This window comes from Lycorma delicatula, chromosome 7 (assembly GCF_047948215.1).
Source record: "Lycorma delicatula isolate Av1 chromosome 7, ASM4794821v1, whole genome shotgun sequence".
In the NCBI taxonomy this organism is placed as follows: Eukaryota; Metazoa; Arthropoda; class Insecta; order Hemiptera; family Fulgoridae; genus Lycorma; species Lycorma delicatula.
The window spans coordinates 21,984,631-22,010,016 of NC_134461.1; the positions used below are offsets into that span (position 1 = coordinate 21,984,631).

At 29.4% G+C, this 25,386-nt stretch overlaps 1 protein-coding gene across 1 annotated transcript in view; it reads left to right on the forward strand.

The window, feature by feature from the left end:
- The first annotated feature begins 3,052 nt into the window (after positions 1–3,052).
- Positions 3,053–25,386, forward strand: part of LOC142328230 (uncharacterized) — a 107,128-nt gene continuing 84,794 nt past the window's right edge. Inside the window, exons 1-3 of the mRNA XM_075371838.1 lie at positions 3,053–3,452; positions 15,568–15,755; positions 22,873–23,079. Of these exons, the coding sequence (XP_075227953.1) occupies positions 3,431–3,452; positions 15,568–15,755; positions 22,873–23,079 (417 nt within the window). The 5' untranslated portion in view covers positions 3,053–3,430. The remainder of the gene's footprint in view (positions 3,453–15,567; positions 15,756–22,872; positions 23,080–25,386) is intronic.

Here is a 25,386-nt window from a genome sequence, read left to right on the forward strand (position 1 = left end):
CACTTATCAGTCGCTTTCTAAGTGATCTGAAAAATAACTTGAATTTGAAATAAATATAAAATAGTAATTTTAGTACTCTGAAGTTGACCATAATGTAGCTGATAATATTTTAATGCAAATAAAGAAGTCTTTTAAATTAATCTTTATTGATTTTTCATTGAGGATTAATCATGTTATATACAAGTTACGAGAAAAAAATCATTTTTAAAAATATTTCTTAACAAATTTATTCATATAAATTAAATGTGACATTAAAGAATATTTATGCATTTGGAAAAATACTAAAACATAAATATATTTTAGTATACAAATGATTATAAATACACAAAACTTTCATGTTTTAGTAAAATTAAATTATTTTTTATATTTATTGTTTTTATTTTCCCAGCTATGGGGAAGTGTCAGATCTGGATTTTACATGTCTGAGTCTTTGCTGATCTTGATGACTCATGACCCATGTTGGCAATGAAGAATTCCAGAAGGATGTATAGATGTTGGCGTTCATTTTGGTTTATATCTCTACACTGGTTGGACCAATTTGGATGAATTTTGGCAAAATTATTTTTTATATAGGGCATTAATGCCATTTAATTCTGGACACAATTAGTTAATGAGAACTAACACAAAATTTTATTTAAAGGTTAGGTAAATTATTTCACATAATTGAATGCCCATAGGGCGAAGGAAAAAAAATCTTTCTTTCTCTTTGTTGTTTCTGGACTAAAAATTTCATTCTTTTATTAATTAGATGATTCTAATATATTAGTATGTCGATTCAATTGTGTTTGGACAGTTTCATTCAGAGTGGTGGATAAGAAGTACAGTTTTTTTATATTTTTTGTCAGCTATCATTTTGCTTGATATCTTTATTCTGGACTAACTGATTTTTATGAAATTTTTATGACTTCTGAATCTGGGTCATTGATACAATTTTATTTTAGTTACAATTAGTCAAGGTGATGGGAAGATATGGTTACTATAGATACTGTACCTCAAGATTTTTCTCAGAGTAGTCAATTTTTCTACGTAACTCTTTACTTGGACACATACATACTTTAATGTTCTGCTTAATTATCCTCCTAAGAATAGTCTGAGGGTGAAGCCCTTGGTGGCCAGATTTTCATAACTTTCCTGGCTTAGCCAGAAAAGTTGCAGCTCTTTTTTTTAAACATCTAAAACACTAAAAACAATGCCAGTTACTTTGCTGTCAAGTTAAAGCAGTGTTTCAATGCATTATTTAACAACAGAAAGAAATACCTTAATTGTTGCCTCAATATGTGTTCCAGTCATTTTTATAGCTCTGATGCACCTGACATACAAGAGGCATCGATCAAAATTGCTTTTTTTTTTAAGAGTAATCATATTCACTGCGCAACCAATTCCTATTGTAAACAGATGAAGATGTCATGTGAAGAAGTGAATAACTTGTATTTCAATTTGCTTGTCATGCTGATGTAAAAGTACAGCTGTACAATTATCTCAGTGAAGGACACAGAAAATTACTTCACTCCTCAATTTCCGTAGTGAACTTACAATGTAATTGTTTGTTATTTTTTGGGAGACTTTAGTAACTCATTCATGTCACCTTCCAACAATTATGGTTTTATCGTATGGACTTCATTAGAAAAATCAGATTTAATACAATTTACTTTCCTGCAGAAAGTAAACCCTGTTCTCAGGAAAGGATGATTATTTATTAATATATTTTTTCAAAATTAAAAAAAATATGTGACAAACATAAAAATTAATAGTTAATTTTCAGCTGACTTATTAATTTAATTAATTGTAATTTTTAAATGAAAAACCCAGTTATATGTAGTTTAATATTTATATATCGTCACTCCTCCACTGTGTGTAGCAGAGATCCCCAACTTTTATCCAAAGGTTCTGGGTTCGAGACCAGATCAGGCGAAGCATTTCTCATACACTACAAAATTCATTATTATCCATTAATAACTGTTACTGGGATTAAGCCTGTAGTCGCTGTATAAATAAATAAATGAATTAGTATTATGTAAAATATAAAACATAGTGAACAGAGAATAGAAATATGAATGAGTAAACTAACAATTACTAACTCAGTTCAATATTTTTTACTCTAATTTAGATTTTAAAACTTCTGCCATAAAATAAATTGTGAATATTCAATGAAAAAGAATTAATAATAAGCTAAGGTGTTAAATATTCATAATTAAAATGTCTAGCAATGTTCCTTTAAATCTGTTTTAAAGGAATTTGTTTTAAACCTTGCTAAAGTTTAGAGAATATTTTTTTTGAAAACCAAAAAAATAAATGTTAGTTACTAGCATATGGTATTCTCATTGGTATTTGTTTGAAACCATTTCAAGAAATTTGTTTAAAATTTCTTATAAAACCAGAGATGTTTATAATTTTAATCCTTTCTTTCCTTAAAAGGACAAAGTTAACCGATTTAATAAGATTCCTAATAAGGAAGAATTAATCAGTATAGATGTAATATTATTCCATTGCTTCCTGCATTTAAGAAACAATGTTGTTATTAAAGATTTATTGTTATCAAAAATAAATAATTATCAAAGCAGACTAATTTTTTTTGTTTATAAAAAATATCTAATAAACGGAATTAATATTTCAATAATTAAGTTAGTTAACAAACAGTTGAATGCTCTTTATGATTTAAATCATATCGTTAAATAGAATTGTACAGTATACATAACATAGCTTAACCAATTATTAGTTAACGAGCAATTATGTAGTTGTCCAGACTGTTTAAATGACTACGTCAAAAAGTATGATTGACGTCAAAAATAATTAGGTCTAATAAATAATAACAAGATAGTACATGTATATTTATTGTTAAAATACTAGTACACTACTTCAAAAATTATTTTCTATAATATTTTTTAAACTAATCGTATGAATTAATTTTATCTATATGTGATTATATTATTGATTTTAGTATTCATTATAAATTTATTTTATTAAATTTTTATTATATACGTGTTCATTATATCGCTTAGAGGAATGAAATGCCTCCCTTATTGTGTTTATTCTTTGTGTTAAGTACTGTTGAGAGATATGATGTGTTTAATATTGATAACCCCAGGGTTCAAGGGTGAAATTTGATTCAAATGATTCATTTAAAACATAACTTAATCATTATTAATACAACACGGTATGAGGAAAACTGCATTCTGATAAACAATTTAATCTCCTCCACGTATTAAAATCATTTATATTAAATTTTTTACAACATTTTTAAATTTTATTTTCTTCAGAATAAAACAATGTTTTGTTTTTTAAATATTTCATTTCGATTTATGAAGTACAATTCAATATAATGGTGGTAATGTAAGCATTTATGTATTGTTTAATTGATAATTCATTGTGTCGTCAGGAAAAAGTGAAATGTGTTAAAGATTGTTCAAACGTTTGAATTACAAAAATCATTATGGATTTATTAAAAGGCATATGTAAGTTAATATCTATTTTCTTTAAAATAATGTAAATATTATTGTATGTTTAATATTTATCATTTTTCATTATCGTATGGTTATCTGTCTCGAGACAGGTCCTTTGCTTCATGTCTGTCTCCATTCTCTTCTGTTCACATTTATTTTTTATGTTCTAGATTTTATATTAATTTTTTATGTGGTAATTATGATAATATCCAATTTATGAGTGATTTTTAATCAGTGATTTTGTATTAAAATTATAGATTTTTTTTTTTAATAATCAATTTAAAATAAAATTTGTAAAAATCTTTTCCTGGATCTTAGGTAGCTTTGTTCTATGGAAGTGTTTTGAGACGGCACTCAAAAATGATTAAAATAGAATAAAAGTGGACTTCGACATGTAATATAATAAATGTAATATTTTTATAAATTTCATCTTCAAAAAAATTTTACTGTATTTGATTTTTAAGTTTTTAATTTTTAAAACATGGTATTTAATGGATAACTAAATTCAAACTTATATTACAATATATATATATATATATATATATATATATATTACTTATTATACATATTGTTGTTTTAGTTTACTTATTTGATTTTACTTTTCTTCTGGATTTTATTTTACAGAAGATCTTTTATACAATTTTTTTATTTTTTTACAGAATATTTTATGTAGGTTTTTAATGAAGGAACACATACTGTTCTTCTCAGGTTGAGGGAAGTTCAATTAATTTATTTATAAAAGTAAAATGCAGAAGATTTTTTTAATGTCCTGGTTTAACTTTTAATTTCTAAAATCCAGTTAATTAATTTTCTTTTTTATTTCTACTTTCCTTGCATTGCTTTCTTTTTTACCAATTTTGGCAAATGGAAGGACCCCCACACCAACTGTCATTTAGCTTTCTATTTTGCTAAGTTTTTAGTTAATGAATAAGCTTTATTTATTTTTATTATTCTTTCCTCAACAGTTTTGTTTTCTAATCCATTTTGTTTGTTTATTTCACCAAAGTATTTGAAATGATTTGATTTTTTGTATTTTTCCTATTTCTGTTTTTAAAAGGGTGGGTATTTGATGACAAAGTAATTTTTATTTTCAAGTTTTAATTTTGTTTATGATTTTTTTTTAATGACAATTATTGATTATTATTAATAAATTTATCACTGTTTTGATTTTTGTATAAAAAATAATATAATATCAGATGATAATGTTCAATATCATGCTAATATAATATAATATTAGGTTAATCCAAATCCAGAATTGGTTGTCCAAAATTAGCTGAAACAAAAAATTTTGAAGGAAACCTTTTTTACATTGTGTATGTCTAAGACAATTACATAATTTAAATAATCCATCTAGCTTTTATCACTGAATTCCTTCATTCTATGTTTACACTTCTTATCTGATGTGTAATATTTTTTACTGCTGGTGTTTTTTATATTTCTGGTGATTGTTTGGTTACCTGGGTATACTTTTTTCAATTTATGTTCTTTTTTAAATCTATGATTCAGATGAAAAAATAAAACTTATTTTTAATAAATATACATTTTTTTAATTTTTATTATTTAAACTGAACTTAAATAATGCTCCTGAAAATTTCAACTGTTTAGCTTAATAATTACTGGAAAAAAGTATTTAGATAATATTAGGCTCTTCCAGAAACTAGTTTGGAAAAGAAATGTGTGTGAAAATTTTAGAGTTAAATTGTCTATTATACTATTGTGAGTAATCTATACGAGTATATTAACTATTCCAATAAGTTTCTAAAATTTTATATCAATTTTATGAATTAACTATTTATAATTTTGATACTCTTTATTCTAAACATATATTTGGTTTGTTAATGAAGTTTATCATTATCATTTTTACCTTTAATGAAGTATAAATTCTTGAAGTGTCTTATAATCAGTATGTCAAATTAGATGCAGACATAAATTTTTATTTTTGTTTTTTTTTTTTAATCATAGTTATAGCTTTATCTTGAGTGTTATAAATTTATAAAAAATTATCAAATTATCAGGATTATATGCTGATACTAAAATAATGTCTAATAAACAGTTCTTGTATTTCACCAAAGTTAAAAGTGCTGGATTCAGATTAACTTATCAATTTTGCATTTATTGTGGGTCGTGATCGTGGTAGTTGTCAGATATAAAAACTCTAGTTAAATATGTACTATGAATAAATAAATTGTACTTAAAGTAGTGTAAATTTGAAATACCATTAAAATTCGATGTAATAATTCATTGATATTAATACTGGAATGCAACTGAACTTTTAAGGAAAATAAAAGAAATAAAATATGGCTCTTTCTAAATTTGTGAAAATATACTTCCAAAAATCATCCGAAACAAGGACATTTTTCAGCTTCTTTGACAGTGTTTCTTTCAAATTGATCTAGATATAGTGATCAAATATTTGTATTTGATAACATACTACTGGGATTTTGTTGAGATTCAAATTAGGCATTATTAACAGCAATGTCATTTACACCTCCATTATTGAGATATCAATAAAAGGCAGGTTTTATAGCATGTTGCTATAAATTTTAGGAATTGAGTCATTTTATTACATTCATTTTTCAAAATCTGTTTAAAAATTATTAAATTAGTTTTTTATATAAAAATACTTTTTAAATTGAAATTGTCGATAATACAAGCAACTTCACTTGTTTCTATGTCCTTTTATTAAAGTTAATATTGGGGTTGACTATATGGACTTCATTACCTGTTGTTCATTACAGCTAGAAGATCAGAAATTTTACAGCCCATTTTTATAACAAAACTCAATTATTTTTTCCCAACAAAAGAACATGTAGTGCAGTACATTCATAAATTATTTTTAAGTTTGTAATATTACAAACACATTGTTCTTCTACTTGAGTTAAATGAAGTTCAATTAATCTGTTTATAAATTTCTTTTAATAATTGAAAACTTGGATTAAAAAAGGGCAAAAGCAAAAAGTAAACTACAAGCTATGGAAATTAAATATTTTAGAAGCATAGAGAGCAAGATAAAGATGGATCATGTAAGCCCTTGTAATCAAAGGCTCTTACAGATTTAGAAATGTGTTGGGATAGGAAAGTGAAATAGTTTGGAGAAGTTAAGAGAATATGGGAATTAAGAACAGCATTAAAAAAGTTGAACTTATCGAATTTGAATAAAATGGCCTGAACTAGCTGAAGTTGTTAATTAAAATCTCAATTGATTTTTTAAATTGGAACAAAACTGTGTTTTTAAAATAATGAAAACTGTATAACTGAAAACTGTACAGTTAAGCAATAAAAAAATTTAATGGATCCAATTTCCACTAGCAAATTGTTGCTAAAACAAAATGAAATCAAAATATTTTTGAAACTGTTCATTATTGTTGATGAAAAATGGATCACTTATGACAATAATGTACAGAAAAGATCATGGTCAAAGTAAGATGAAGCTCTGAAAAATGGTGGGAAAGCCAGGATAGACATAAAAAAGTGATGCTGTATGTGTGTGTGTGCGTGTAGTGGGATTGAAAAGAAATTGTCTACTATGAACCGCTGTTGCCCAATCAAATGATTGATTCTAATGTCTAGAAAGATTATGCCAAGCGATCGAGCTAAAGTGATCAGAATTAACTGATATGAAAGGTCATCTTCAATCATGACAATGTCTTACTCCACATATCTTTGGTGACATGTTGAAAATTGGGACAATTTGGCCAGAAAGTTTTGATACACCCAACATATAGTCCTGACCTCACAGTCAACTACTGCTGTTTCGATTTCTACAGAGACCCTCTTAATGGCATAAAAATAATTTGAAGAGAAAATCACTTACTACAGTTTTTTAAACCAAAAACACAGAAGTTCTACAGCGATCGGATTATGATTTTATTTCAAAAGTGGCAAAAGGTAGTCGATCAAAATGGTATGTACTTGGTTTAGTAAAATTCATTTAAAATATTAAAAAATCTTGTTTTACTATTGCATTAAAATAACCTTTGCACCAACTCCTTATATTGATGGGATTAATTGTATTTTGTTGATTATTGTATTTTTTTATAAGGAAAAGGAACTGACTGGACTATAGTTCATAATTCAGCTTAGTATATCCACTTAGTATTGTCCAAGCTTTACATAACACCACTCTTATAAAGCCAGCTTTCAGGCTGAAGACTGCACAAGTATACACATATCACATAAAGTTATAAGATTATATTAAAATTAAATCTTTATGAGAGATTTTTTTCAGATAATATATAAATATATATACTACTATTAAATCACATGTATTGTTTTTTTTTAATATGATTTAAATTTTAAAATGTTATCATTTATTTATTTATAATGTCTTATGCAATGCTGTAAGAAATGCATTGAACCTTATTTAATTAAAATAATTTGTGTGGTTTTATTCCGTTGTAATGATATTCCTGATATCTTTCACCATTTCTACGAAATGTAATAATTATTTTATTTGTTAATATGAATGATAAATACTACCCAATTATAATGAATAGAATTTAATTATGAATTCATCAGATCACCTTGTTTTTGTAAAAGCTTCTTAGACCAGATTTATTAAGACTTTAATCAGCAACTCTTCAGATCAAACTTTACTTGATTTTTTAATGTATAAATATTTCCATTTCTGCTATACACTATTTTTCCATGTTTGTTATTATTGTGATATTATGAAATGTCTTAAGCACTAGTCAGAACTGCTTTCTCTGAGAATAATGATCATCAGTATATATTCAATCCCTGTGGCAAGCAGAGAAAAGATGTTTTGCTTGTAAGCCAAAATTTCATCTGGAGTTTAGTAAAATTGACATGCTGATGTATAGTAAATTTTGACTCTCTGAGAAGGCAATGAGAAAATATTTCATTCCTTAGATTTCCTTACTAAGACTGGGATGGGATGCTTGTTATACTTTTGATTGGTTTTGACATTTTAATGAGTAACTTGTGATTTATGTTATGTAGTTTACAGCCATTACAGTTATGGCTGTAATACACAAACAAATTTTTTTCTTCTGACCACAAGTCTGCATAACTAATAGTTAGTTATTAGAGTGTACTCAATAATTTTATATTATACATTTTTTATTAATTTAGTTTATTGAGAAATCATTAATTGTTAATGTTCAATTGTGATTGGGAAATAAATAGTTTCCTATCAAAAAATTGTTGGTTAAAGAAATACATCTCTCTAGTACTGCTTATTCTTTACACAAATCCTAATAGTAGTAGTATTAGATCAAATGAACCTTATACAAGGTGCTTTATTGTAAAACAATGCAAAATATATGCTACCTCTACTTAGTAAAGTAAGAAAAATAATAAGAGATTAAATCCGAAAGGTCCTGAGTTTGAATCCTGGTTGGACATGCTATTTTGATTAATTATAAAGTTTTTAATCATATGAATGAATTTATAAACTAATCATAAAAAAATTAGGTAGGAGAATTCAATATATCAGAAGTTTTAGAATTTTATTACATAATAAAATTTCAAAGGATAAATAAAATAAGATTGTTATTAGTCAGCCGACCTAATTCAAGAAAGTTTTCAGGGAGAAAATAAATGCATTGAAACTTAAATTTAGAATTAATCTTGAAATTTTCTAAAAAGCATTTTTTCATCAGTCACGTGTTTAGTTACCATCCTATTTAACTGCAGTCTGGTTGGTACTTTGAGAAGAATGTTCCTATCATCTCAATCTGGGTTCGATGAGACAGATCTTCCTTTATAACTGCTTTATAAGACTTCCATTAAAACTACTTCGCAAAATGCTTTATTACTGTCATTTTTGACTTAGAAAAGGCAAATTACATATGTTTTGATAAAGTCATATATGTAATCCACCTGGGAGGTTATAGTCTAGAGTGAACACCTTAAAGGTTTATGTTGGGATTTCTAGATATATTAGTGTTTGGAGAGCAACTAGCCGATCATTTACTTTAGATAACTGTCTATATTAAGTGATTGTTAAGTGTTGCACTATTTGCAAATAAAATTTATAAGTAAAATTTTCAAATATTTATTAAAATAACATGACTATTGATTTTGACATTTATTTTTCATCGTTCTCTATGGTGGATGGTGAGCACCTTTATTCTAATTCAATTTTCTTTTTGAAAGGTTAATGAAAACTTCTGGATCTTTTGAAGAACCAGTTTAAGTAATTAGAAATAATAAAAACAAAAGTTAAATTTTTTATATTTTTGTTTAATGTATACAATATACTTGGAAGAATTTGGATTAGCTTATGATCATTATTTATTTTGTTCTTATTTTATTTATTTTATGTATTAGTTATTTTTAAGTATTAAAATTGATCTTAACAATTTCTATTAATAACACCACACACACAATCGCGCGCGCGCATGCATGCACAAAGTGATTCAAAACAATGGCAATCTCTCAGGAGCTGATTTTATAGCTAAAAATAGAAAAAAATTCATATAAACATAGGCCCACAAATGCTTTGTTAGCAAGTTATGGCTAGCCAAAGATTTCGCCTGGATTTCATTTACCCCGGTGAAATGAAACTTCCAGAAATTCTGGAGAAGTAAATTAAGGAGCAAATTTAGTTGTTTCTTATGATTTTTGACCTGAAAATATTTTTTTAAATGTCCCAGAACAGTACCCCCATTAGTTTTAAAGAAACCTGACTTAAAACAAAAAAATTATGGGTAAAATATAACACGTTTTTGGGTTAAAAGTAAGAAAACTTTGTTAAATGGTTAATTAAGTTCTTTTTTTTTCAACTAGAAATTTGGGAAATTTAATTCTGAAAAGATTCATGTAAATTACTTAGAAAAAGTTTAATGCAGGATATTGAAATTTAATTTTGTTAAAAAAAAAAACGGACTGAATTGTGAAAAAAATTTTAACAGTATGAATTAACTAATTTTTTTCATAGGTTAGAAACAACTTTTAACATAATTAATAACATAAGTAATTAATAGCAGTATTTAATAACAGCTGTTATAATTAAGCAGTTATTAACAACTGTTAATAACAGTTGCAAATAACAGCTGTTATTAATAACAGTAATTTTAACATAAAATGTGATTTAACTTTGAAAACAACTGAGAAATGACATTAAACATTAGTGAAGGACTTATTAATTACCTTCAAAGTTGCTTGAAGTCGCGCCTCATAACATTAGGAGTGTTCTTAGTAGTTTCTGCAGCTTCTATTATCGATACCTTAGTTTGTCTTGTGTGTTAATCTGTTCTGAATAAACAACTGACTTCATCCAACCTCATAGAAAAAGGTCTGATGGCATGAGGTTGGGAGATCTTGGTGGTCATTTCACTGGTTCGTTTTGACCAATTCATTGTGTACTGTATGTATTATTTAAATGATCCTTTACTTTATTAGAAAAATGAGGAGGTGCCCTGTCATGCATGAATCACATCTCTAACCTGTTTTCATAAGAATTATCTTTCAAGAGAGTGGGCAGGTTTATTTCCAAAAGGTTTCCCAAAAGTGCATTTCTCCTGTAAGCCTCCTTGGCAAGAAAAATGGACCAATCCAATTGTCACCTAGAACACTACATCATACATTAATTGAAAATGTATGCTGAAAATGTCTTGTCACAGTTTCAATGGTTTTTGTACACCCAAATATGAATGTTTTGAAAATTTACTATTCCATTTCTTGTGAAGCATGATTTATCAGTTACCATAATACGACAAAGGAAACAATGATTTTGTACCCTTTTTCTAGTTAACCTTCGGCAGAATATCATCTGTTTATTATAATGTTTCAGTAATAAATGTTGTACCCATGTTACATGGAACAGGTACAACTATGCCTTATGAAGTGCCTGCCATATGCTTGATTGTGAAATATTTAAATGCCATGACACCTGTCTTCATGCTTGTAGTTGGCAATAATTGCACAGCATTTATTATTGCTTGTTCATTACTACGGTTTTTTCTGCTTCATTGACGACCAGTATCTACTCATTTTGGTTTAAAACTGCTGGTTTCTCTAAGTCATTTCTCCACAGGTTTAAAAGTTTTGCACTCAGTTGCTCTTCAATGTGGTTAAGTTTCATGATATTCTTGAACTGCCAGCCAAGCCATTCTTGTTTACCATAAATTAATATCATGTCCATATACTCTTCATAAATACATATTTGCATTGTGTCCCATTATGTATTAAAGAAAATTTTAATAATTTGTAAAAACTATTCTGAATTGTACACAGAATCTCACAGAAACCTTTTTTTTTTGTACTCTAATCCCCTTCGTCGGTCCGACTGCTTGGTATTGCGCCACCCAGGGGAGTGCCTGTTCTACTCTAATGGGCCTTCCCACCTACCGGCTATAAGTCCGGCATGGCAGGTCGGCCCACCAGTCAGTTCTTTTGCCCATCCGTATATTGCCACGTCAATACCATGTATTGTCGTGACGTGGCGATTGGGTCTTTTCAGGTCTTGATATTATCCTAACGAAAAACCCTTAGGAGTCCCCAGTGGATCATCGGAACCGACACACCTCGACATGTCAGCCCTCACCACTGAGGCTGTCCACCCTGTCCTATGCTAAAGTTTAAAATCCTAGTCTCCTCTCATCGTTGTTTTTCAGCATAAGTATTCTTTTGATGACCAACTCAACTTTTTTCCAAGTTTCTTCACTGTTTAACATGCTATTGATTAGTCTCCCAGTTCCATCAGATGACAGGTCAATACCGTCTGTCTCTTCCCTCCATTTATGACATACAGTGAAAGTATGTTCGACATCATCATCACAGTCACAATACATACAGGCTGCAGTTTCCCTTCTACCGACTCTACGCAGATAGTAATTAAAACTACCGTGTGTCCTGTAAAATACTGTGACGTGTAAAAGTTTATTTCACCGTGTTTTCTATGTATCCATTTCCTTAGAATGGGATTAGCCTTCTGGTCCTGTCTCCAGGGCCTGACAGATACCTTAATATACAAAAACCACCATCATCAAGATTTTTCAAACAGTGTTTCAAAAAGTTAATTGCTGATCGGCTGATATTGCCAACCTATGAAAACAAATTAATTTATTCTAACAAAAAAGTAGTAAATAAATTATCAGCTGTTATTTCCAACCTATGGACAAAATTAGTTATTGTATGCTGTTAAAATTTTTTTCACAATGTAGTCCATTATGTTTTGTAATAAAGCTTAATTTAAAACTAAATTTGCTCTTTAATTTACTTTCCCAGAATTTCAAGAAGTTTTCATTTCACCAGGGGAACTGAAATTCGGGAAAAATCTTTCACTAGCCATAACTCACCAACAAAGTGTTTGTGAGCCTATGCTTATATTTTCCCTATTTTTAGCTATAGAATCAGCTCCCAAGAGATTGCAGTATAATTTTGAATCACTCTGTGTATATAAAAATAAGTTTTATTTTAAAGTTTATTTTATTTATATAAATAAAGTTTATTTTTAAGTTTTATGCTCTGATTGTATTAGAGTTTTCTATGAGTCACCCAGGCAAATACTGGAGAAGTTCCATTTTTAGTTTGTGTAGTAGCATACTTACCCCTTGATTGTATATATATATAATAAAACAGTATTATATACTGATTATAAGATAAATATCTATTGTAAACTGACATTCATATTCTGATGAATCTAATTTCATAAAAAAGATTTGCTAAAAGAAAATTCATAGAAAATATTTTCAAATAAATATAAATAATTAGAAGTAAAAATAAGAAAGAGATTAATAAATTACAGGAATAACTGCTGAGGAAGCAAATTAAACTATTCGAATTTTTGTTAGACTTAAAAAACTAGTTTATCATAATTATTGCAGAATATGTGTTTTATGATAAATTGGACATAAATTTAATGATGTTTTTTTTATTTTCAGTAAAAACACCAAATTGAATGAAAAACACTGATTATAACATTTTATTATTATGTTTATTGAGAAAAGTACCAAAATAAACAATTTAATTCATAAACTACATGCGTCTAATAACCTAATAAAAATAAACTAATTAATCTTATAAAACTGATAATTTCACTGTACTAAATTAATATTATTATCATAAATTGCTGATTATAATTATTAACGATTAACTTAAACAAACCATTTTGTTAGAACATTTTACAATTTAGACATTTTCTTCTGTATGGAAATATTAAATTTGTTGTGGATGTAAAACTTTATTTTATATCTATAAATTAAATTAAATAATAAATGATAATTCTATTTTCTTTATATAAATTTATATAATCATATCAAAAGATATATTTAAATGAGAAAGTACAAAGTGTCATTCTTGTCAGTTTAATTATATGAATCTGTAAACAACAAATAATACAATACCATTATATATACCATACTCTAAAAAATGCTGTAATGAAAATCTTATTTCTTTGTTGGTTTTATGACATGAAAGAAGGGATTGAAAAACCTAAGGACCATTTTATCATGCATTAAAATTATATTGAATGGAAGTAAATGTTTGGAAAAAAATAAATCAAGATATAAAAACCTTAATTTCCTAATCTATCAAGGAAATAAGTAGATATAGTTTAAACTTTGATTTACTAAACTTAAAAATTAGACTGTATTTCTAAGGTGCTGTAAAAATTAAAAAGAAAATTATCAGTTGTAAATATCAACCCCTAGAAATATAAAAATATTCTATCAATTAAGATCACATCAAATTACAAATTACGTTACTTAAGAGGTGTGCCTGAAATTTAACTTAGTGTGTAGTTCTAACTTTGAGGGATCATTCGGTTTTTTCCAGCAAAGTTACCAAACATAATTTTCTATTTTAACAAAATAGAATAGTTAAATTTACACAAATATTTAAAAATTTGGGTTCATTTTTCACGAATAATATTTTAATAAAGTAACAATTAAGAACGTAAAAAAATATTTTTTCAATAAGTTAGATCAGTGGTACCAACTTGCACGCAATCAAAGTTCGTAATAGATAGTAAAAAATCTCGAATACTCTAATGATACTCTAGAGTAATGGAAATAACTTAATCTATTAAACTTTAACATGAATGTGTAATGTATAGAGGCATTAATTACGATAGTAATTACTTTTAAATCTGAACGTTTTTAATGACAAACTAAATCATACTTTGTGACAAAACCTTTTATTTTAAAAAGCTTATTTCAAAACGTTTCCATTCGTTTTGAAACTTACTACAAACATTTTTTTACATCGTGTATTTAATTGAACTTTATGAAGATTTAATTTAAATTAATATCACTGAAGATTGCCATGGACAATAATATAAATTCATTATCAGAATAATTTAAACTACGTTACTAAATCTAAAAGTAACAGTAAATTCTCAGATTAGAAATTTATTAATATATTATTATTTCCAATAAATTAATAAAGAATATGCTTGTATTTCCCTTTATCTAAACTTGAGGTTGTAATTCATAATTAAACGAACTACAATTCTCAGTTTATGATTGTATAACATTTGCAACTTGAGCGGTAAAGTGATATTTCGTTGCCTAAGTTAACGTTGAGTTTAGTTAGCCGATGAGAGTTATTTGATTAATTGTTATTGACCTTAAATGAAATTGGGAAAATGTTATTGTAAGTTTGTTATAAATTGATGTAGCTGGTGCCGCAGATTTTAGTCCTATATGATTGCTACTAAGCTTTTGAATTATTGCGTTAATAATTTACGTAAACTTAACGTAAATAATTATTTTAGGAAGGTGTAGTATCACAAATGAGTTAAATCTTTTAATCTTGTTGATAGTAGTTTTTAAAGGAACAGGGCACATAAAATTTTAATTTTAAGTTATGACAACATTGTTATGGTTAGGTCAAGCGGAGCTAAGATAATTTGTAAATTTTTGTTTCTGTGGCTTCAAAAATTGAAGAAACTAACAGATAATATTACAGGAATATCTTTATATTATAGCTGTTACTATTTCTATTGGTATTTAAAAATATCACGTGCATCAAAAATAAATCAGAGTCTTCCCATACTTTTTGAAAAAAGTAATAGTTGAAAATGCTGAAGGTAATGCATAGTTATTTACCATTAGATTATGTTTAGAAATTAACAGTTTTTGAATAAAACATTCTGTCGTATTGATTATTGTTAACTACATTTTTAAATGTGTTTATTATAAATTAAGTCTTTTTTCAGGTGTGTTTATTCTTTTATCATTGGTAAAAGGAGAATTAACTTTGTTTCCTAGTGAGAAAGAAATAATTTATTCATGGCAAGCAGAATTACTTTCTGGGACTGAATTACCTCAAAGTATGACATCAGTGTGGAATTTTAGTGCAACATTAATCATTCAACAAAAGACTGACAATTTTACTACATTTAAGGTATCCATTACTTTATTTTAATATTGTACACTATTTTACTTTCAGGATTGCTAAATAAAGTATTTCTTGTTTTGTTATAATAATAAATTTTGTTTTTTGTAAAAATATTTCTTGGTAAAGTTATAAACAAATAGTTTGAAATTTTTTTGTTTTTAATCTAATATGCAAAATACCCATTTTGCATATTTTTTGTAAAAGAGAAAAATTGAAGCAGCTAACTAGGTTTATTCTAATAAAAGCTATGTTCAACTGTACGAGTATGTTGTATAGTTAAAAATTAAACATTTTTATTTATCTCTGAAATATAGAAGTATTTTCCTTTCATTTGAAGATGAATATTCAGTGGCAGTATGTTATTGTTTGGTTGAGACAGGCCAACTTAATAGTACGAGTCATCTTTTCTGGTCAAGATGTTGGGAAAAATTGCTGTCATCTAATCTTTGTGTAACTACAAATTTATAAAAATTTTATAATGTTTTTTGTAATTAATATACAAGTTATTAGAACAGTACTGAAACAAAATTTCTAGACAACAATCATTTATTAAGTTAAAAATATGAAGTTTTCAAAACAGGAGGAGTTGCTGAAACAACTTCCATAACTGCTTTCGCTACCAATTTAGGCTGAGAAACATCTCGACCCGCTCAACCATCCTGGCCCTTAAGCCTTCGGTGTATCCCTGTAACTGCCACTTCACTAATAACAAAAGCAAAAATCTTAGTTTGCGCATGCAGGACAGGATATCTGTCCTGCATAAAATCTGTTCACCATAAAATCCTCCATCTCACCATACAAAGAATTATATCATAGATACAAAGAATACATACCAATCAGTTCCCTCACCATTTCATCCAAGACCAAATCTGATGAAGCCAACTGTTTCTCTAGTTTATTCAATGCAGCGACCTTGCTTGGCCTTCAAGGGCTGTAATGCTTGTTTTCCATGACCAGCAGTAGTCGGAAAAAAAATTTCCTCAACTATTCTAGCGTCTGAGTCAAAATCTTCAACAGTCATTCTAACAACTGCTCCGACAGCCCTCGCAGCCTTAACTTTCCTAACCGCACCCAAAGACGACTTCTTTAAAGGAGATATCCCTTTTCCTTTCCTTCGGGACCACACCCGCTCAGTTTGATTTTGCGTTTGACATGCACCCGTTGCGCTAATGGTCTTGCCATCTGAAGCATCACTGCCTCCTTCCATCACATTAATCACTTCCTTCAATCGAGCCTCCCATCCACTCATACCAAGAAACGCAGAAACCCGAAACACAAAACAAAATACCAAAAATCAAAGTCCCAGAAGAATACAAAAGTTCAGTCAATATATAACTAAGCAAATGAAACAGTAAACAATAAAACAAACCTAAACGTAAACCACTAACTAAACACTAAACAACCAAAGACATAAATACAATGAACTAGACATGAACAACCAATCAACAGTAGCTATTAACAAAACAACGACCAGTCACAGTCATCGTAGCAACCAATAAACAACAAATGGTTGCCCTGGCAACAACTAAATATCTATAAAAAAAGAACTATAAATTAAACTAAAGTGAAAAACCACAAACTACTAAACCAACACACAAAAACCAAAAGACAAAAAGTCACAAGCCCATGGGAGTGATTTATAAATAAATAACCTACCCGGCCACTAACCTAGGTTACCTATAGGCCACACACAAACCAAGAATCTTAAATAAACTATTAAATCAAACTAAAATCACAGAAAAACAAAAATAAAACAATTCCTAAAAACCCTATAATAAAACTAGTAATAAGTACTCAATAATTGCACACCAATAAGACAGAGCTAACCTAAAGACGGCCTACTCTGTCGATGTCACAAGCTGAACTCTCCAGGCAACCAAACAGTCAAAATAGAAAAAAATCATAGCAAAAGAAATTGTAAGTCAAGGACCAAAATTTTGGTATATTCTTAGGATAGACAGCAAATGCAGAGTTTTATAAATCTGAGATAGGTTACATTTTTTTTGGATGATTTGACATTGTTCAGGTTTAAACCTTATTTTTTGGATCCAATTTTATGTAAAACTAATGCTAGTCCTAGAGCTCACTTTGCAATCTTTTTCATTCATGGGGTGTGGTTGGAATTGGTTGGGGATAGGGCTGGTTAGAGGAGGAAAATTTTTTTTTAAAGTAGGTTAATTTTTTGTATAATTTATTACTTTAGTGTTTCTCTCCAAACTACATTTTCATTATACTCCTTTCGGTTTTACTAGTACTCTAAAATTTTTAAAAGATTTTGCATATGGGAGAGCCACTTACAGGTGTTCATGACTGAAGACTGGTTCTGGCTAGTAGACTCCAAATTTATCCAGTGTCTATCCTTGTGCCTTGCTTATGGTCTTAAAGCTTCTATTTTTTCTATTTAGCCTCCAGAACTACCGTAAGGTATTACTTTAGAGGATGATATGTATGAATGTAAGTGAAGTGTAATCTTGTACAGTTTCAGGTTGACCATTTTTGAGATGTGTGGTTAATTGAAATCCAACCACCAAAGAACATCAGTATCCATAATCTAGTATTCAAATGTGTATAAAAGTAACTGTCTTTTCTAGGACTTGAACCTTAGAACTCTACTTCAAAAATAGCTGATTTGCGATGATGAGTTAACCACTAGGCCAGCTCAGTGGGCTCATATAGAAAGCTAGGTTCACAGGAAATTCTTTCCTTTTGAATGAAAATGGAAAGGTTGAATTTGATGGTAAAAGATCAGTTCTAAGGAGTAGCTTCCTTTGCCCACTATTAACTCCATTTATTATTTACAAATCCAAAGTATTTTGTACAATTTATGCACCATTAGTCTTGTGCTATTTAATAGACCATGAGCAACATTCAAATTTTTAGCAGCATGACTGTTGAAACTTTTTTTAGTTCCAAGATGTGAGGAGTTAATCTAGTTAGATACATACTACATAGAAATTCTGTGGTAAATTGTAAGAGTTGACTTTCATCTTCAATTAACAGATTGTTCACAGTTACATAAGTCCCAGTTTCTCCAGGTATAAAATCAAGAACTTTCCTATTAATTTCTTGGTTTCTTGGCAGTGGTTTTTTTTTGTGCTAGGATTGCTACCTTTGAAAATTTGAGAGCCTATTTTCTGGAGACTAGAATTGGTTACCATAAATTTCTGTAACTATGTCTGTGATGCAAATAATTGAAATGGGTAATTTAATGATTTCCTTGTCCACTTCATTTGTCTGATGTCTTCTTGATTGCAATGAAAATGTTGAACAGTATAAGGGTGAATCCAAAAGAATGTGAAAATTTAAAAAAAACATTCTTATTTCAAATTATTAAATGAAATGTGCTCATTTTTCAACATAATCCCCTTTAACTTCACACACTTAGTCCGTCTTTTAATAAGTTTTTACTATTCACCATTTCACCTTTAGGTGTGAAGTGAATATAAACTGGACATTCTATATCCCAGAATATCATTATCATCAACTTTTATTGGAAAATGTGATTTTGCAATTTTTTGCCATTGAAGATGGAAGGTTGTTTCCAGATATTCATGGATCTTGCTTCCATTCAAACAACTTTTTCTGTATTGTTTCTTTGTTGTATGAATAATAATCTTTGCTGATTTAATTTCTTGTGAATTGACTAAATGTATCTCTGCTTCCATCTCTTCCTTGGTTCAAATCGGTCAAAGGAACAAGCATTTTAAATTGATTTTAAAACAGTCACTAACAACTAACAATAAAGCAATACTTCCAGTGAATAAATTGTATGATTTTATGATTTATAGCAGAACTGGGAAATATAAATTTCCCTTCACTTTCTAACTTCTTGTATATTCAAATATTTTTTTCTTTCGTAGCCCTGATTTACTCCACTCAGAACTTCTTCTTACTTATTTTGTGTTAATATCAGAAGAACAATCTCATTGATGAATCTTAATTTTATTTTTTTCCTTGGCTAGTTTTTCCAAGTCTTTCAGTTCCTGTATTGCTTTTTATCTGTATAAGTAGAAAAGTGGTAGGTGTAGACTACATCTTATCTCATTCCTTTCTAAGTCAGAGCTTGTCTTTCTTCACCTTCTACTTGTAACTGTTACCTAGTTCTTATACAATTTTAAATGTCTTTTCTATCTACATTTAAATCCTTTCCTTTAAATTGTAAAATAATAAATAATCTGTTCCATTCTAAATATAAAATCCCTTTTTCGGACCTACAAAGGCATTTCTTGCACCCATATTCTCTCTGAAACTGCACTGGTCTTCAACTAATACACTTTTTTTTTCAACCTTGTTAAACACCCCTAACATCCCCGGCCTCCGCCATTAGGCTATGCTCAGGAATGTCGGAGTGTCGTGGCAGTCGACTGCCCCCCTGACTTGCCTTCTTCTTCTTGGTGTCTCATCAGGGTCCTCTCAGTTTCATCAAGATGCAGTAGCCCTCCCTTCTGGATGACCACTGCACCTTTCCGTTGAGAGGCTACCCTTCCCGTCCCTACACTAGGTTGCCGTCGCGTCCCTCCCTCTCATACCTTGAGGGTCCCAGATGCCATCATCGGAAGTATCCCGATCCGTCCACTCTTGCGTGTGTACGGACCAAAGCATCCTAGGCATCCAGGCTGCCTCCCTGTCCCTACACGGTGACCACGATTCGCCCCCCCCTTTTTTTAATTGTAAAACAACATATGTCCGTTATCTCGTTATCGTCATCCTTCGAGATGCATCCTTCACCAGTCTTCCAAAGGACATTTAAAAATCAAATAGATTATTAGAGCAACAAGATAAAGAAGCAGCAATTCCCCAATATTGGCCAAGCCGTTGCACTATACCGCTTCATGTCATGAATAAAAAAGAAAAAGAAAAAATCAAATCAGATATCAAGTAAAGCAGCCATAGAGGAAATAAAACAACAGTAAGCGATAAATTCTCCTGGAACAACGCTATTACCTCATAGTACTTTATACGCTGATGTCCATATGCAATTAGCGTAGATCCACCGACCAACCGACAAGGTGAGAAACAACCATATAAGCAGCAAAATAAAACAAATACATAAATAAATGAATTCCCTAATACTAGTTAAACTTCCACGATACTGATATCATTGTCATAAAAAGTTAATATGAGCAGTCACAGAGGATGAGAACTACCATCAGATTCCACCCTGACATTGGCAATTGGCTCGCAGGTACCATGCGTAGTAGTATTCAGATAAAATTGATGCAAGCAATCAGACAACAGTGATATGAGAATCCTATATATGAGCAACAAATTAAAGAATAAAAAATAAAAAATGCAATAATATTTCTAATTCTAGCTAGACCCGTCACGAAAAGTGATACTGTTGCCAAGAAAAATCAGGTAAAAGCATTCACAGAGACATTAAGCTACAAATTCCTCTAGGACATTGGCAACTATCCCTCAGGTACAATACACAATAACGTCCCGGTATCCTTAGTGTACATAACAAATAAACAACAACCCAAGCATAATCAACATACACCACAAGAGAAGATAAACGCAATAAATTCCCTAATACTAGATGCTGTTCACGAGAGTGACACCAATGTCATAAAATCAGTACAAGCATAAAACAGAGTATGAAAAAACCACTTAGCATTCAATTCTTCCAGTGCCTTGGTTATCGCCTCACAGGTACAATATACTATAACCTCCAGATACAATTAATACCACTAACAAACAGCAAACAAGAATCATCTATATAAGAACCAAAATGTACAATACAATAAACACCCTAATCAATTAAGTCATTACAAAACGCAGATATAAATGTCACAAAAATAATCAATCAAACGCAGCCACGGTGTGGAAAAAGAACAATAAGCATTAAATTCTACTAGGATCTTGAATATTGCCTCGCAGGCATACATACACAGTAACATCCAGTTATAATTACAAGTAAAAAATCAAAAACTAAATAAGTATAACTAACTCTACGTTGAGATGTATATATTCTATTAATCACTAGGGACATTGCTTCTGGCCGGCTCCTAGTCTTCACCCCACTCCCTTCCTGCTGCTTCCTTTGTCTTCAGGTTGCTAGCTACCGTTCTTCTGACCACTTCCCATTCTCCCTTCCCTTTAAGCATATCGCCCACCGTTGTTTCGGGCGTGAGACCCTCTGTTTTGTACCTGCGACGCACCTTGGCCCACTTGTCACATATGTAAAAGGTGTGCTCCGCAGTGACCTCTTGACCAGAGTAAAGGCACCTTGGGGTCCGCCTCCTCTTAAAATGGTGAAGATAGACCCTGAACTCCCCATGTCCAGACAGAAACTGCGTGAGGAAGTAGTCTACTTCCCCATGCCTCCTCCCGATTCACGGGCCCAAGCTTGGGATCAACCTCCTGGTCCATGCCCCTGTTGCCACCATGCTCCACTCCTCCTGCCAACTCTTCATCAGCTGTCGCTTAGCTTCAGCCTTTGGCGTTCCTTCATATGTAGAGATTAACTGCGTGGCCCAATGCTCAATGGGGGGCACTCCTGCGATCACTGCTGTGGTGCTGTCAGATACCGTGCGGTATGCCGATGTTATGCGTAGCGCCGCTCTCCTGTGAAGGGAGGCTAGCATCTTGACATTCTTCTTTCTAGAGAGCGCATCCTTCCAAGCCGGAACCGCATACAGCAAGACAGAGGAAACCACTGACAGAATCAGCCGTCGCTTACTCGCACGTGGTCCGCTCTTACCGACCATGGTAAGGTTATCGTGTACCTGCTCGGCCCGCTTCACGACCTCCTCAAATAATACACCTACCAGAAGTTTTATTCACCTAGAAATCATTTTTGATGAATGAGTTGTTAAACTAATGATGTAGCTGTTGTTACATTTATCAGCCTCTGCTTTCTTTATTTTGATAACAATTTCACTCTTTTTAAAATGTGAGAGTATTTCTTGCCTTATAATTGTTGCATACAATGTATAATGCTTATGTAGCTCACCATAGTAATTCACATGGTATTTCATTAATTTGTCTTATTTTCATTAAAATTTTTTAGAACTGTCAAATTCAATTTATATTAAAAAACATTATGTGATTTTAAATATACATAAAAATAAATTTAATTTGATTTATCATTAAAAATTGATATATATATTTTTTTTTACAGATTACTAATGTTGCAACAACGGAATCTAAGCTTGAAAGCGCACCAGTAATTTTACCATTTGAAGCTAATTATGTCAATGGTTTGCTTACTAAATTTTATACTGATCCTGGTGACAGAAAATGGTCAGTTAATTTAAAAAGAGCGTTAGTTACATTACTGCAGTTAAATTTAGAAAATATCAATCAACCTGCATTCACTAATGATGAAGTGAGTATAATCTTAACCTGTTGTTATTTTATTATTATTATCATCATCAACATTTTAATGACTTATTTTTACAGATTTTCCCTTAGGATCACCATTAATTGTAAGCAACAAAAAGAAAATTATTTCAAAGAATTAATTTTTACGATAAAATAAAAATACTTGTGTTATATTCATCAGTAGAAATTTAAGTAATATTTTGATCGTACACTTCATTATCAGTTACTCTAAAATTTTGTGTATAAGAATAATAATTAATAAAATGTTCTACATTCTCTAACATGTTTGATGAACTGTGAATGAAGACATTGACTTAAACTAATGGTAATTTACTATTTTAAAAATAAACTGCGAACATGAGATTTGTGTGTTTGAAATTTCACTTAATAAAATGTACTAAATTTTATTTCATCTTTTCAGAAAAAAATTAAATTAAATTTACTTGATAGTCACCATAAATTCATAATACATAATAAAAGTATAATTAAATTTTAAAAGAAAACCTTTTTAAAAAACACTTATTAATTTTTTTTTTTTTTATAAATTTGTTATATTTTTTTAATAAAAATAAAGTATCCACTTTCCAACAATTGTGAGTATTAATTATCCAAGCGCTTTCAGACTATTCCTACAATATCAGGGATTACTTAATTAATTATGAATTTTATGGTTGTGCATATAGATTTTTATAAATAAAATTAAAATGAAAATTAATACAATTGTTGGTAAGTGGATTTTTTAATGAACTGTATAATACCAACAGTGCCAAATGTTAAGAAAATTAAGCTTAAACTATAAACAACAAAAGGTTGCGATGAAATTGTTTAATTTAAAAATCAAATTGCACAAAATAATAGCAAATATAATTAATTCCTATTTATACAGAACTATAAAATTCATAATTAATCAGTAATCCCTGTTGATTGAGGAATAATTCGAAAGCACTTGGATATTTAATATTCACAATTGTTGATAAGTGGATACTCTATTTTTATATTAATTGTATAATAACAATGGTGCCAAATGTTAAGAAAATTACATTTATTATAGTTAATAATTTTTTTAATTTACTTAAAAAAATTATAGAGAAATTTTTCAGAATATTAAAGCTTGTTATATGCCCTGTGATACTGTTTTGTTAAATAATGGCTGAAGTAAAGTAAGCTTTTGTTTTGCTTGGATACAATGTTGCCCTTTTATATTTTTCTGTCACAATTACATAAAATGAATACCAAAGCCTATGGCTGTACAAGGAATGTATGTTTTAAATAGTAGATGTGCATCAAATTGATAAATAAATTATAAAACGTGTATATGATAGATATGTGCACTTTGGAAGAAGATTTACAGTTTTATACAGATATTTACAATAGTGGTATTATGTTTTCTATAATTAGAAAATAAAGATTTAACATCAAATGAAACTTTTTTTTACAAAGCATGGCATTAAAAAAAATATATCTACTGCCTTATTGTAAGTAAGCTTTCTTAAAACAATTTTTTACTTTTCATAATTTGGTGACCAAGGTGTATGTTAATCATGTATTCTGGTCCTTTTACCTCATATGTTTTCCTTTGTAATTTTTTAACGATGCTTTCAGATTTCTTCTTATGTGCAAATCGAGTAGATTACTAAATGTCTAAACAATTCATAGATAAAGAAATTAATTTTCTGTTTTTGGTGTTCTGAATTTTTCAAAAAAGAAATATATCATTAAATTTAATTATCTCAATAATTGCTTTGTAGAAAAATGTGGTACTTGTTTAGTAACAAGATGCCAGTTGTAGAAGTCTGCTATTTTTTCCACATTATACTAATAGTGATATCGATTCATTATCTCCATTACATTACATCCTTAATCTTTAATCTGCTTCTTTATTTCAGCCTATTGTATGTTAAAAAAACATAATACTACTTGTACTGTTATTTCAAATTTAAAATCAAAAATGTGTTTGTTTATTCCGTTTCATACTCATTGAACTGGGTGCTAGCAGCGAATTAGTAAACACTGGAGAGTTTGCCATGTACTGAAGAAAAAGCTGTTACACTAGTTGCAACAAAATGGTATTTTATAGGCAAATAGATTGTGCGAAAATGCATAACATGAAATTATATTGCAGTGATCGCATACAGTGTTGTAATTTTCACAATACTGAATGAAAGTTAAAATGCATTTCAATAACTGGTTTCAGAATTCCCAAATTCAGTTTGTCATGCTGTAAGATTCATATAATGTTGGAGTGAACAGCTCATATCTTGCGGGGTTTGAAAGCAATTGAAAATGAGCAAAGCCACTGTAATTGATTAGA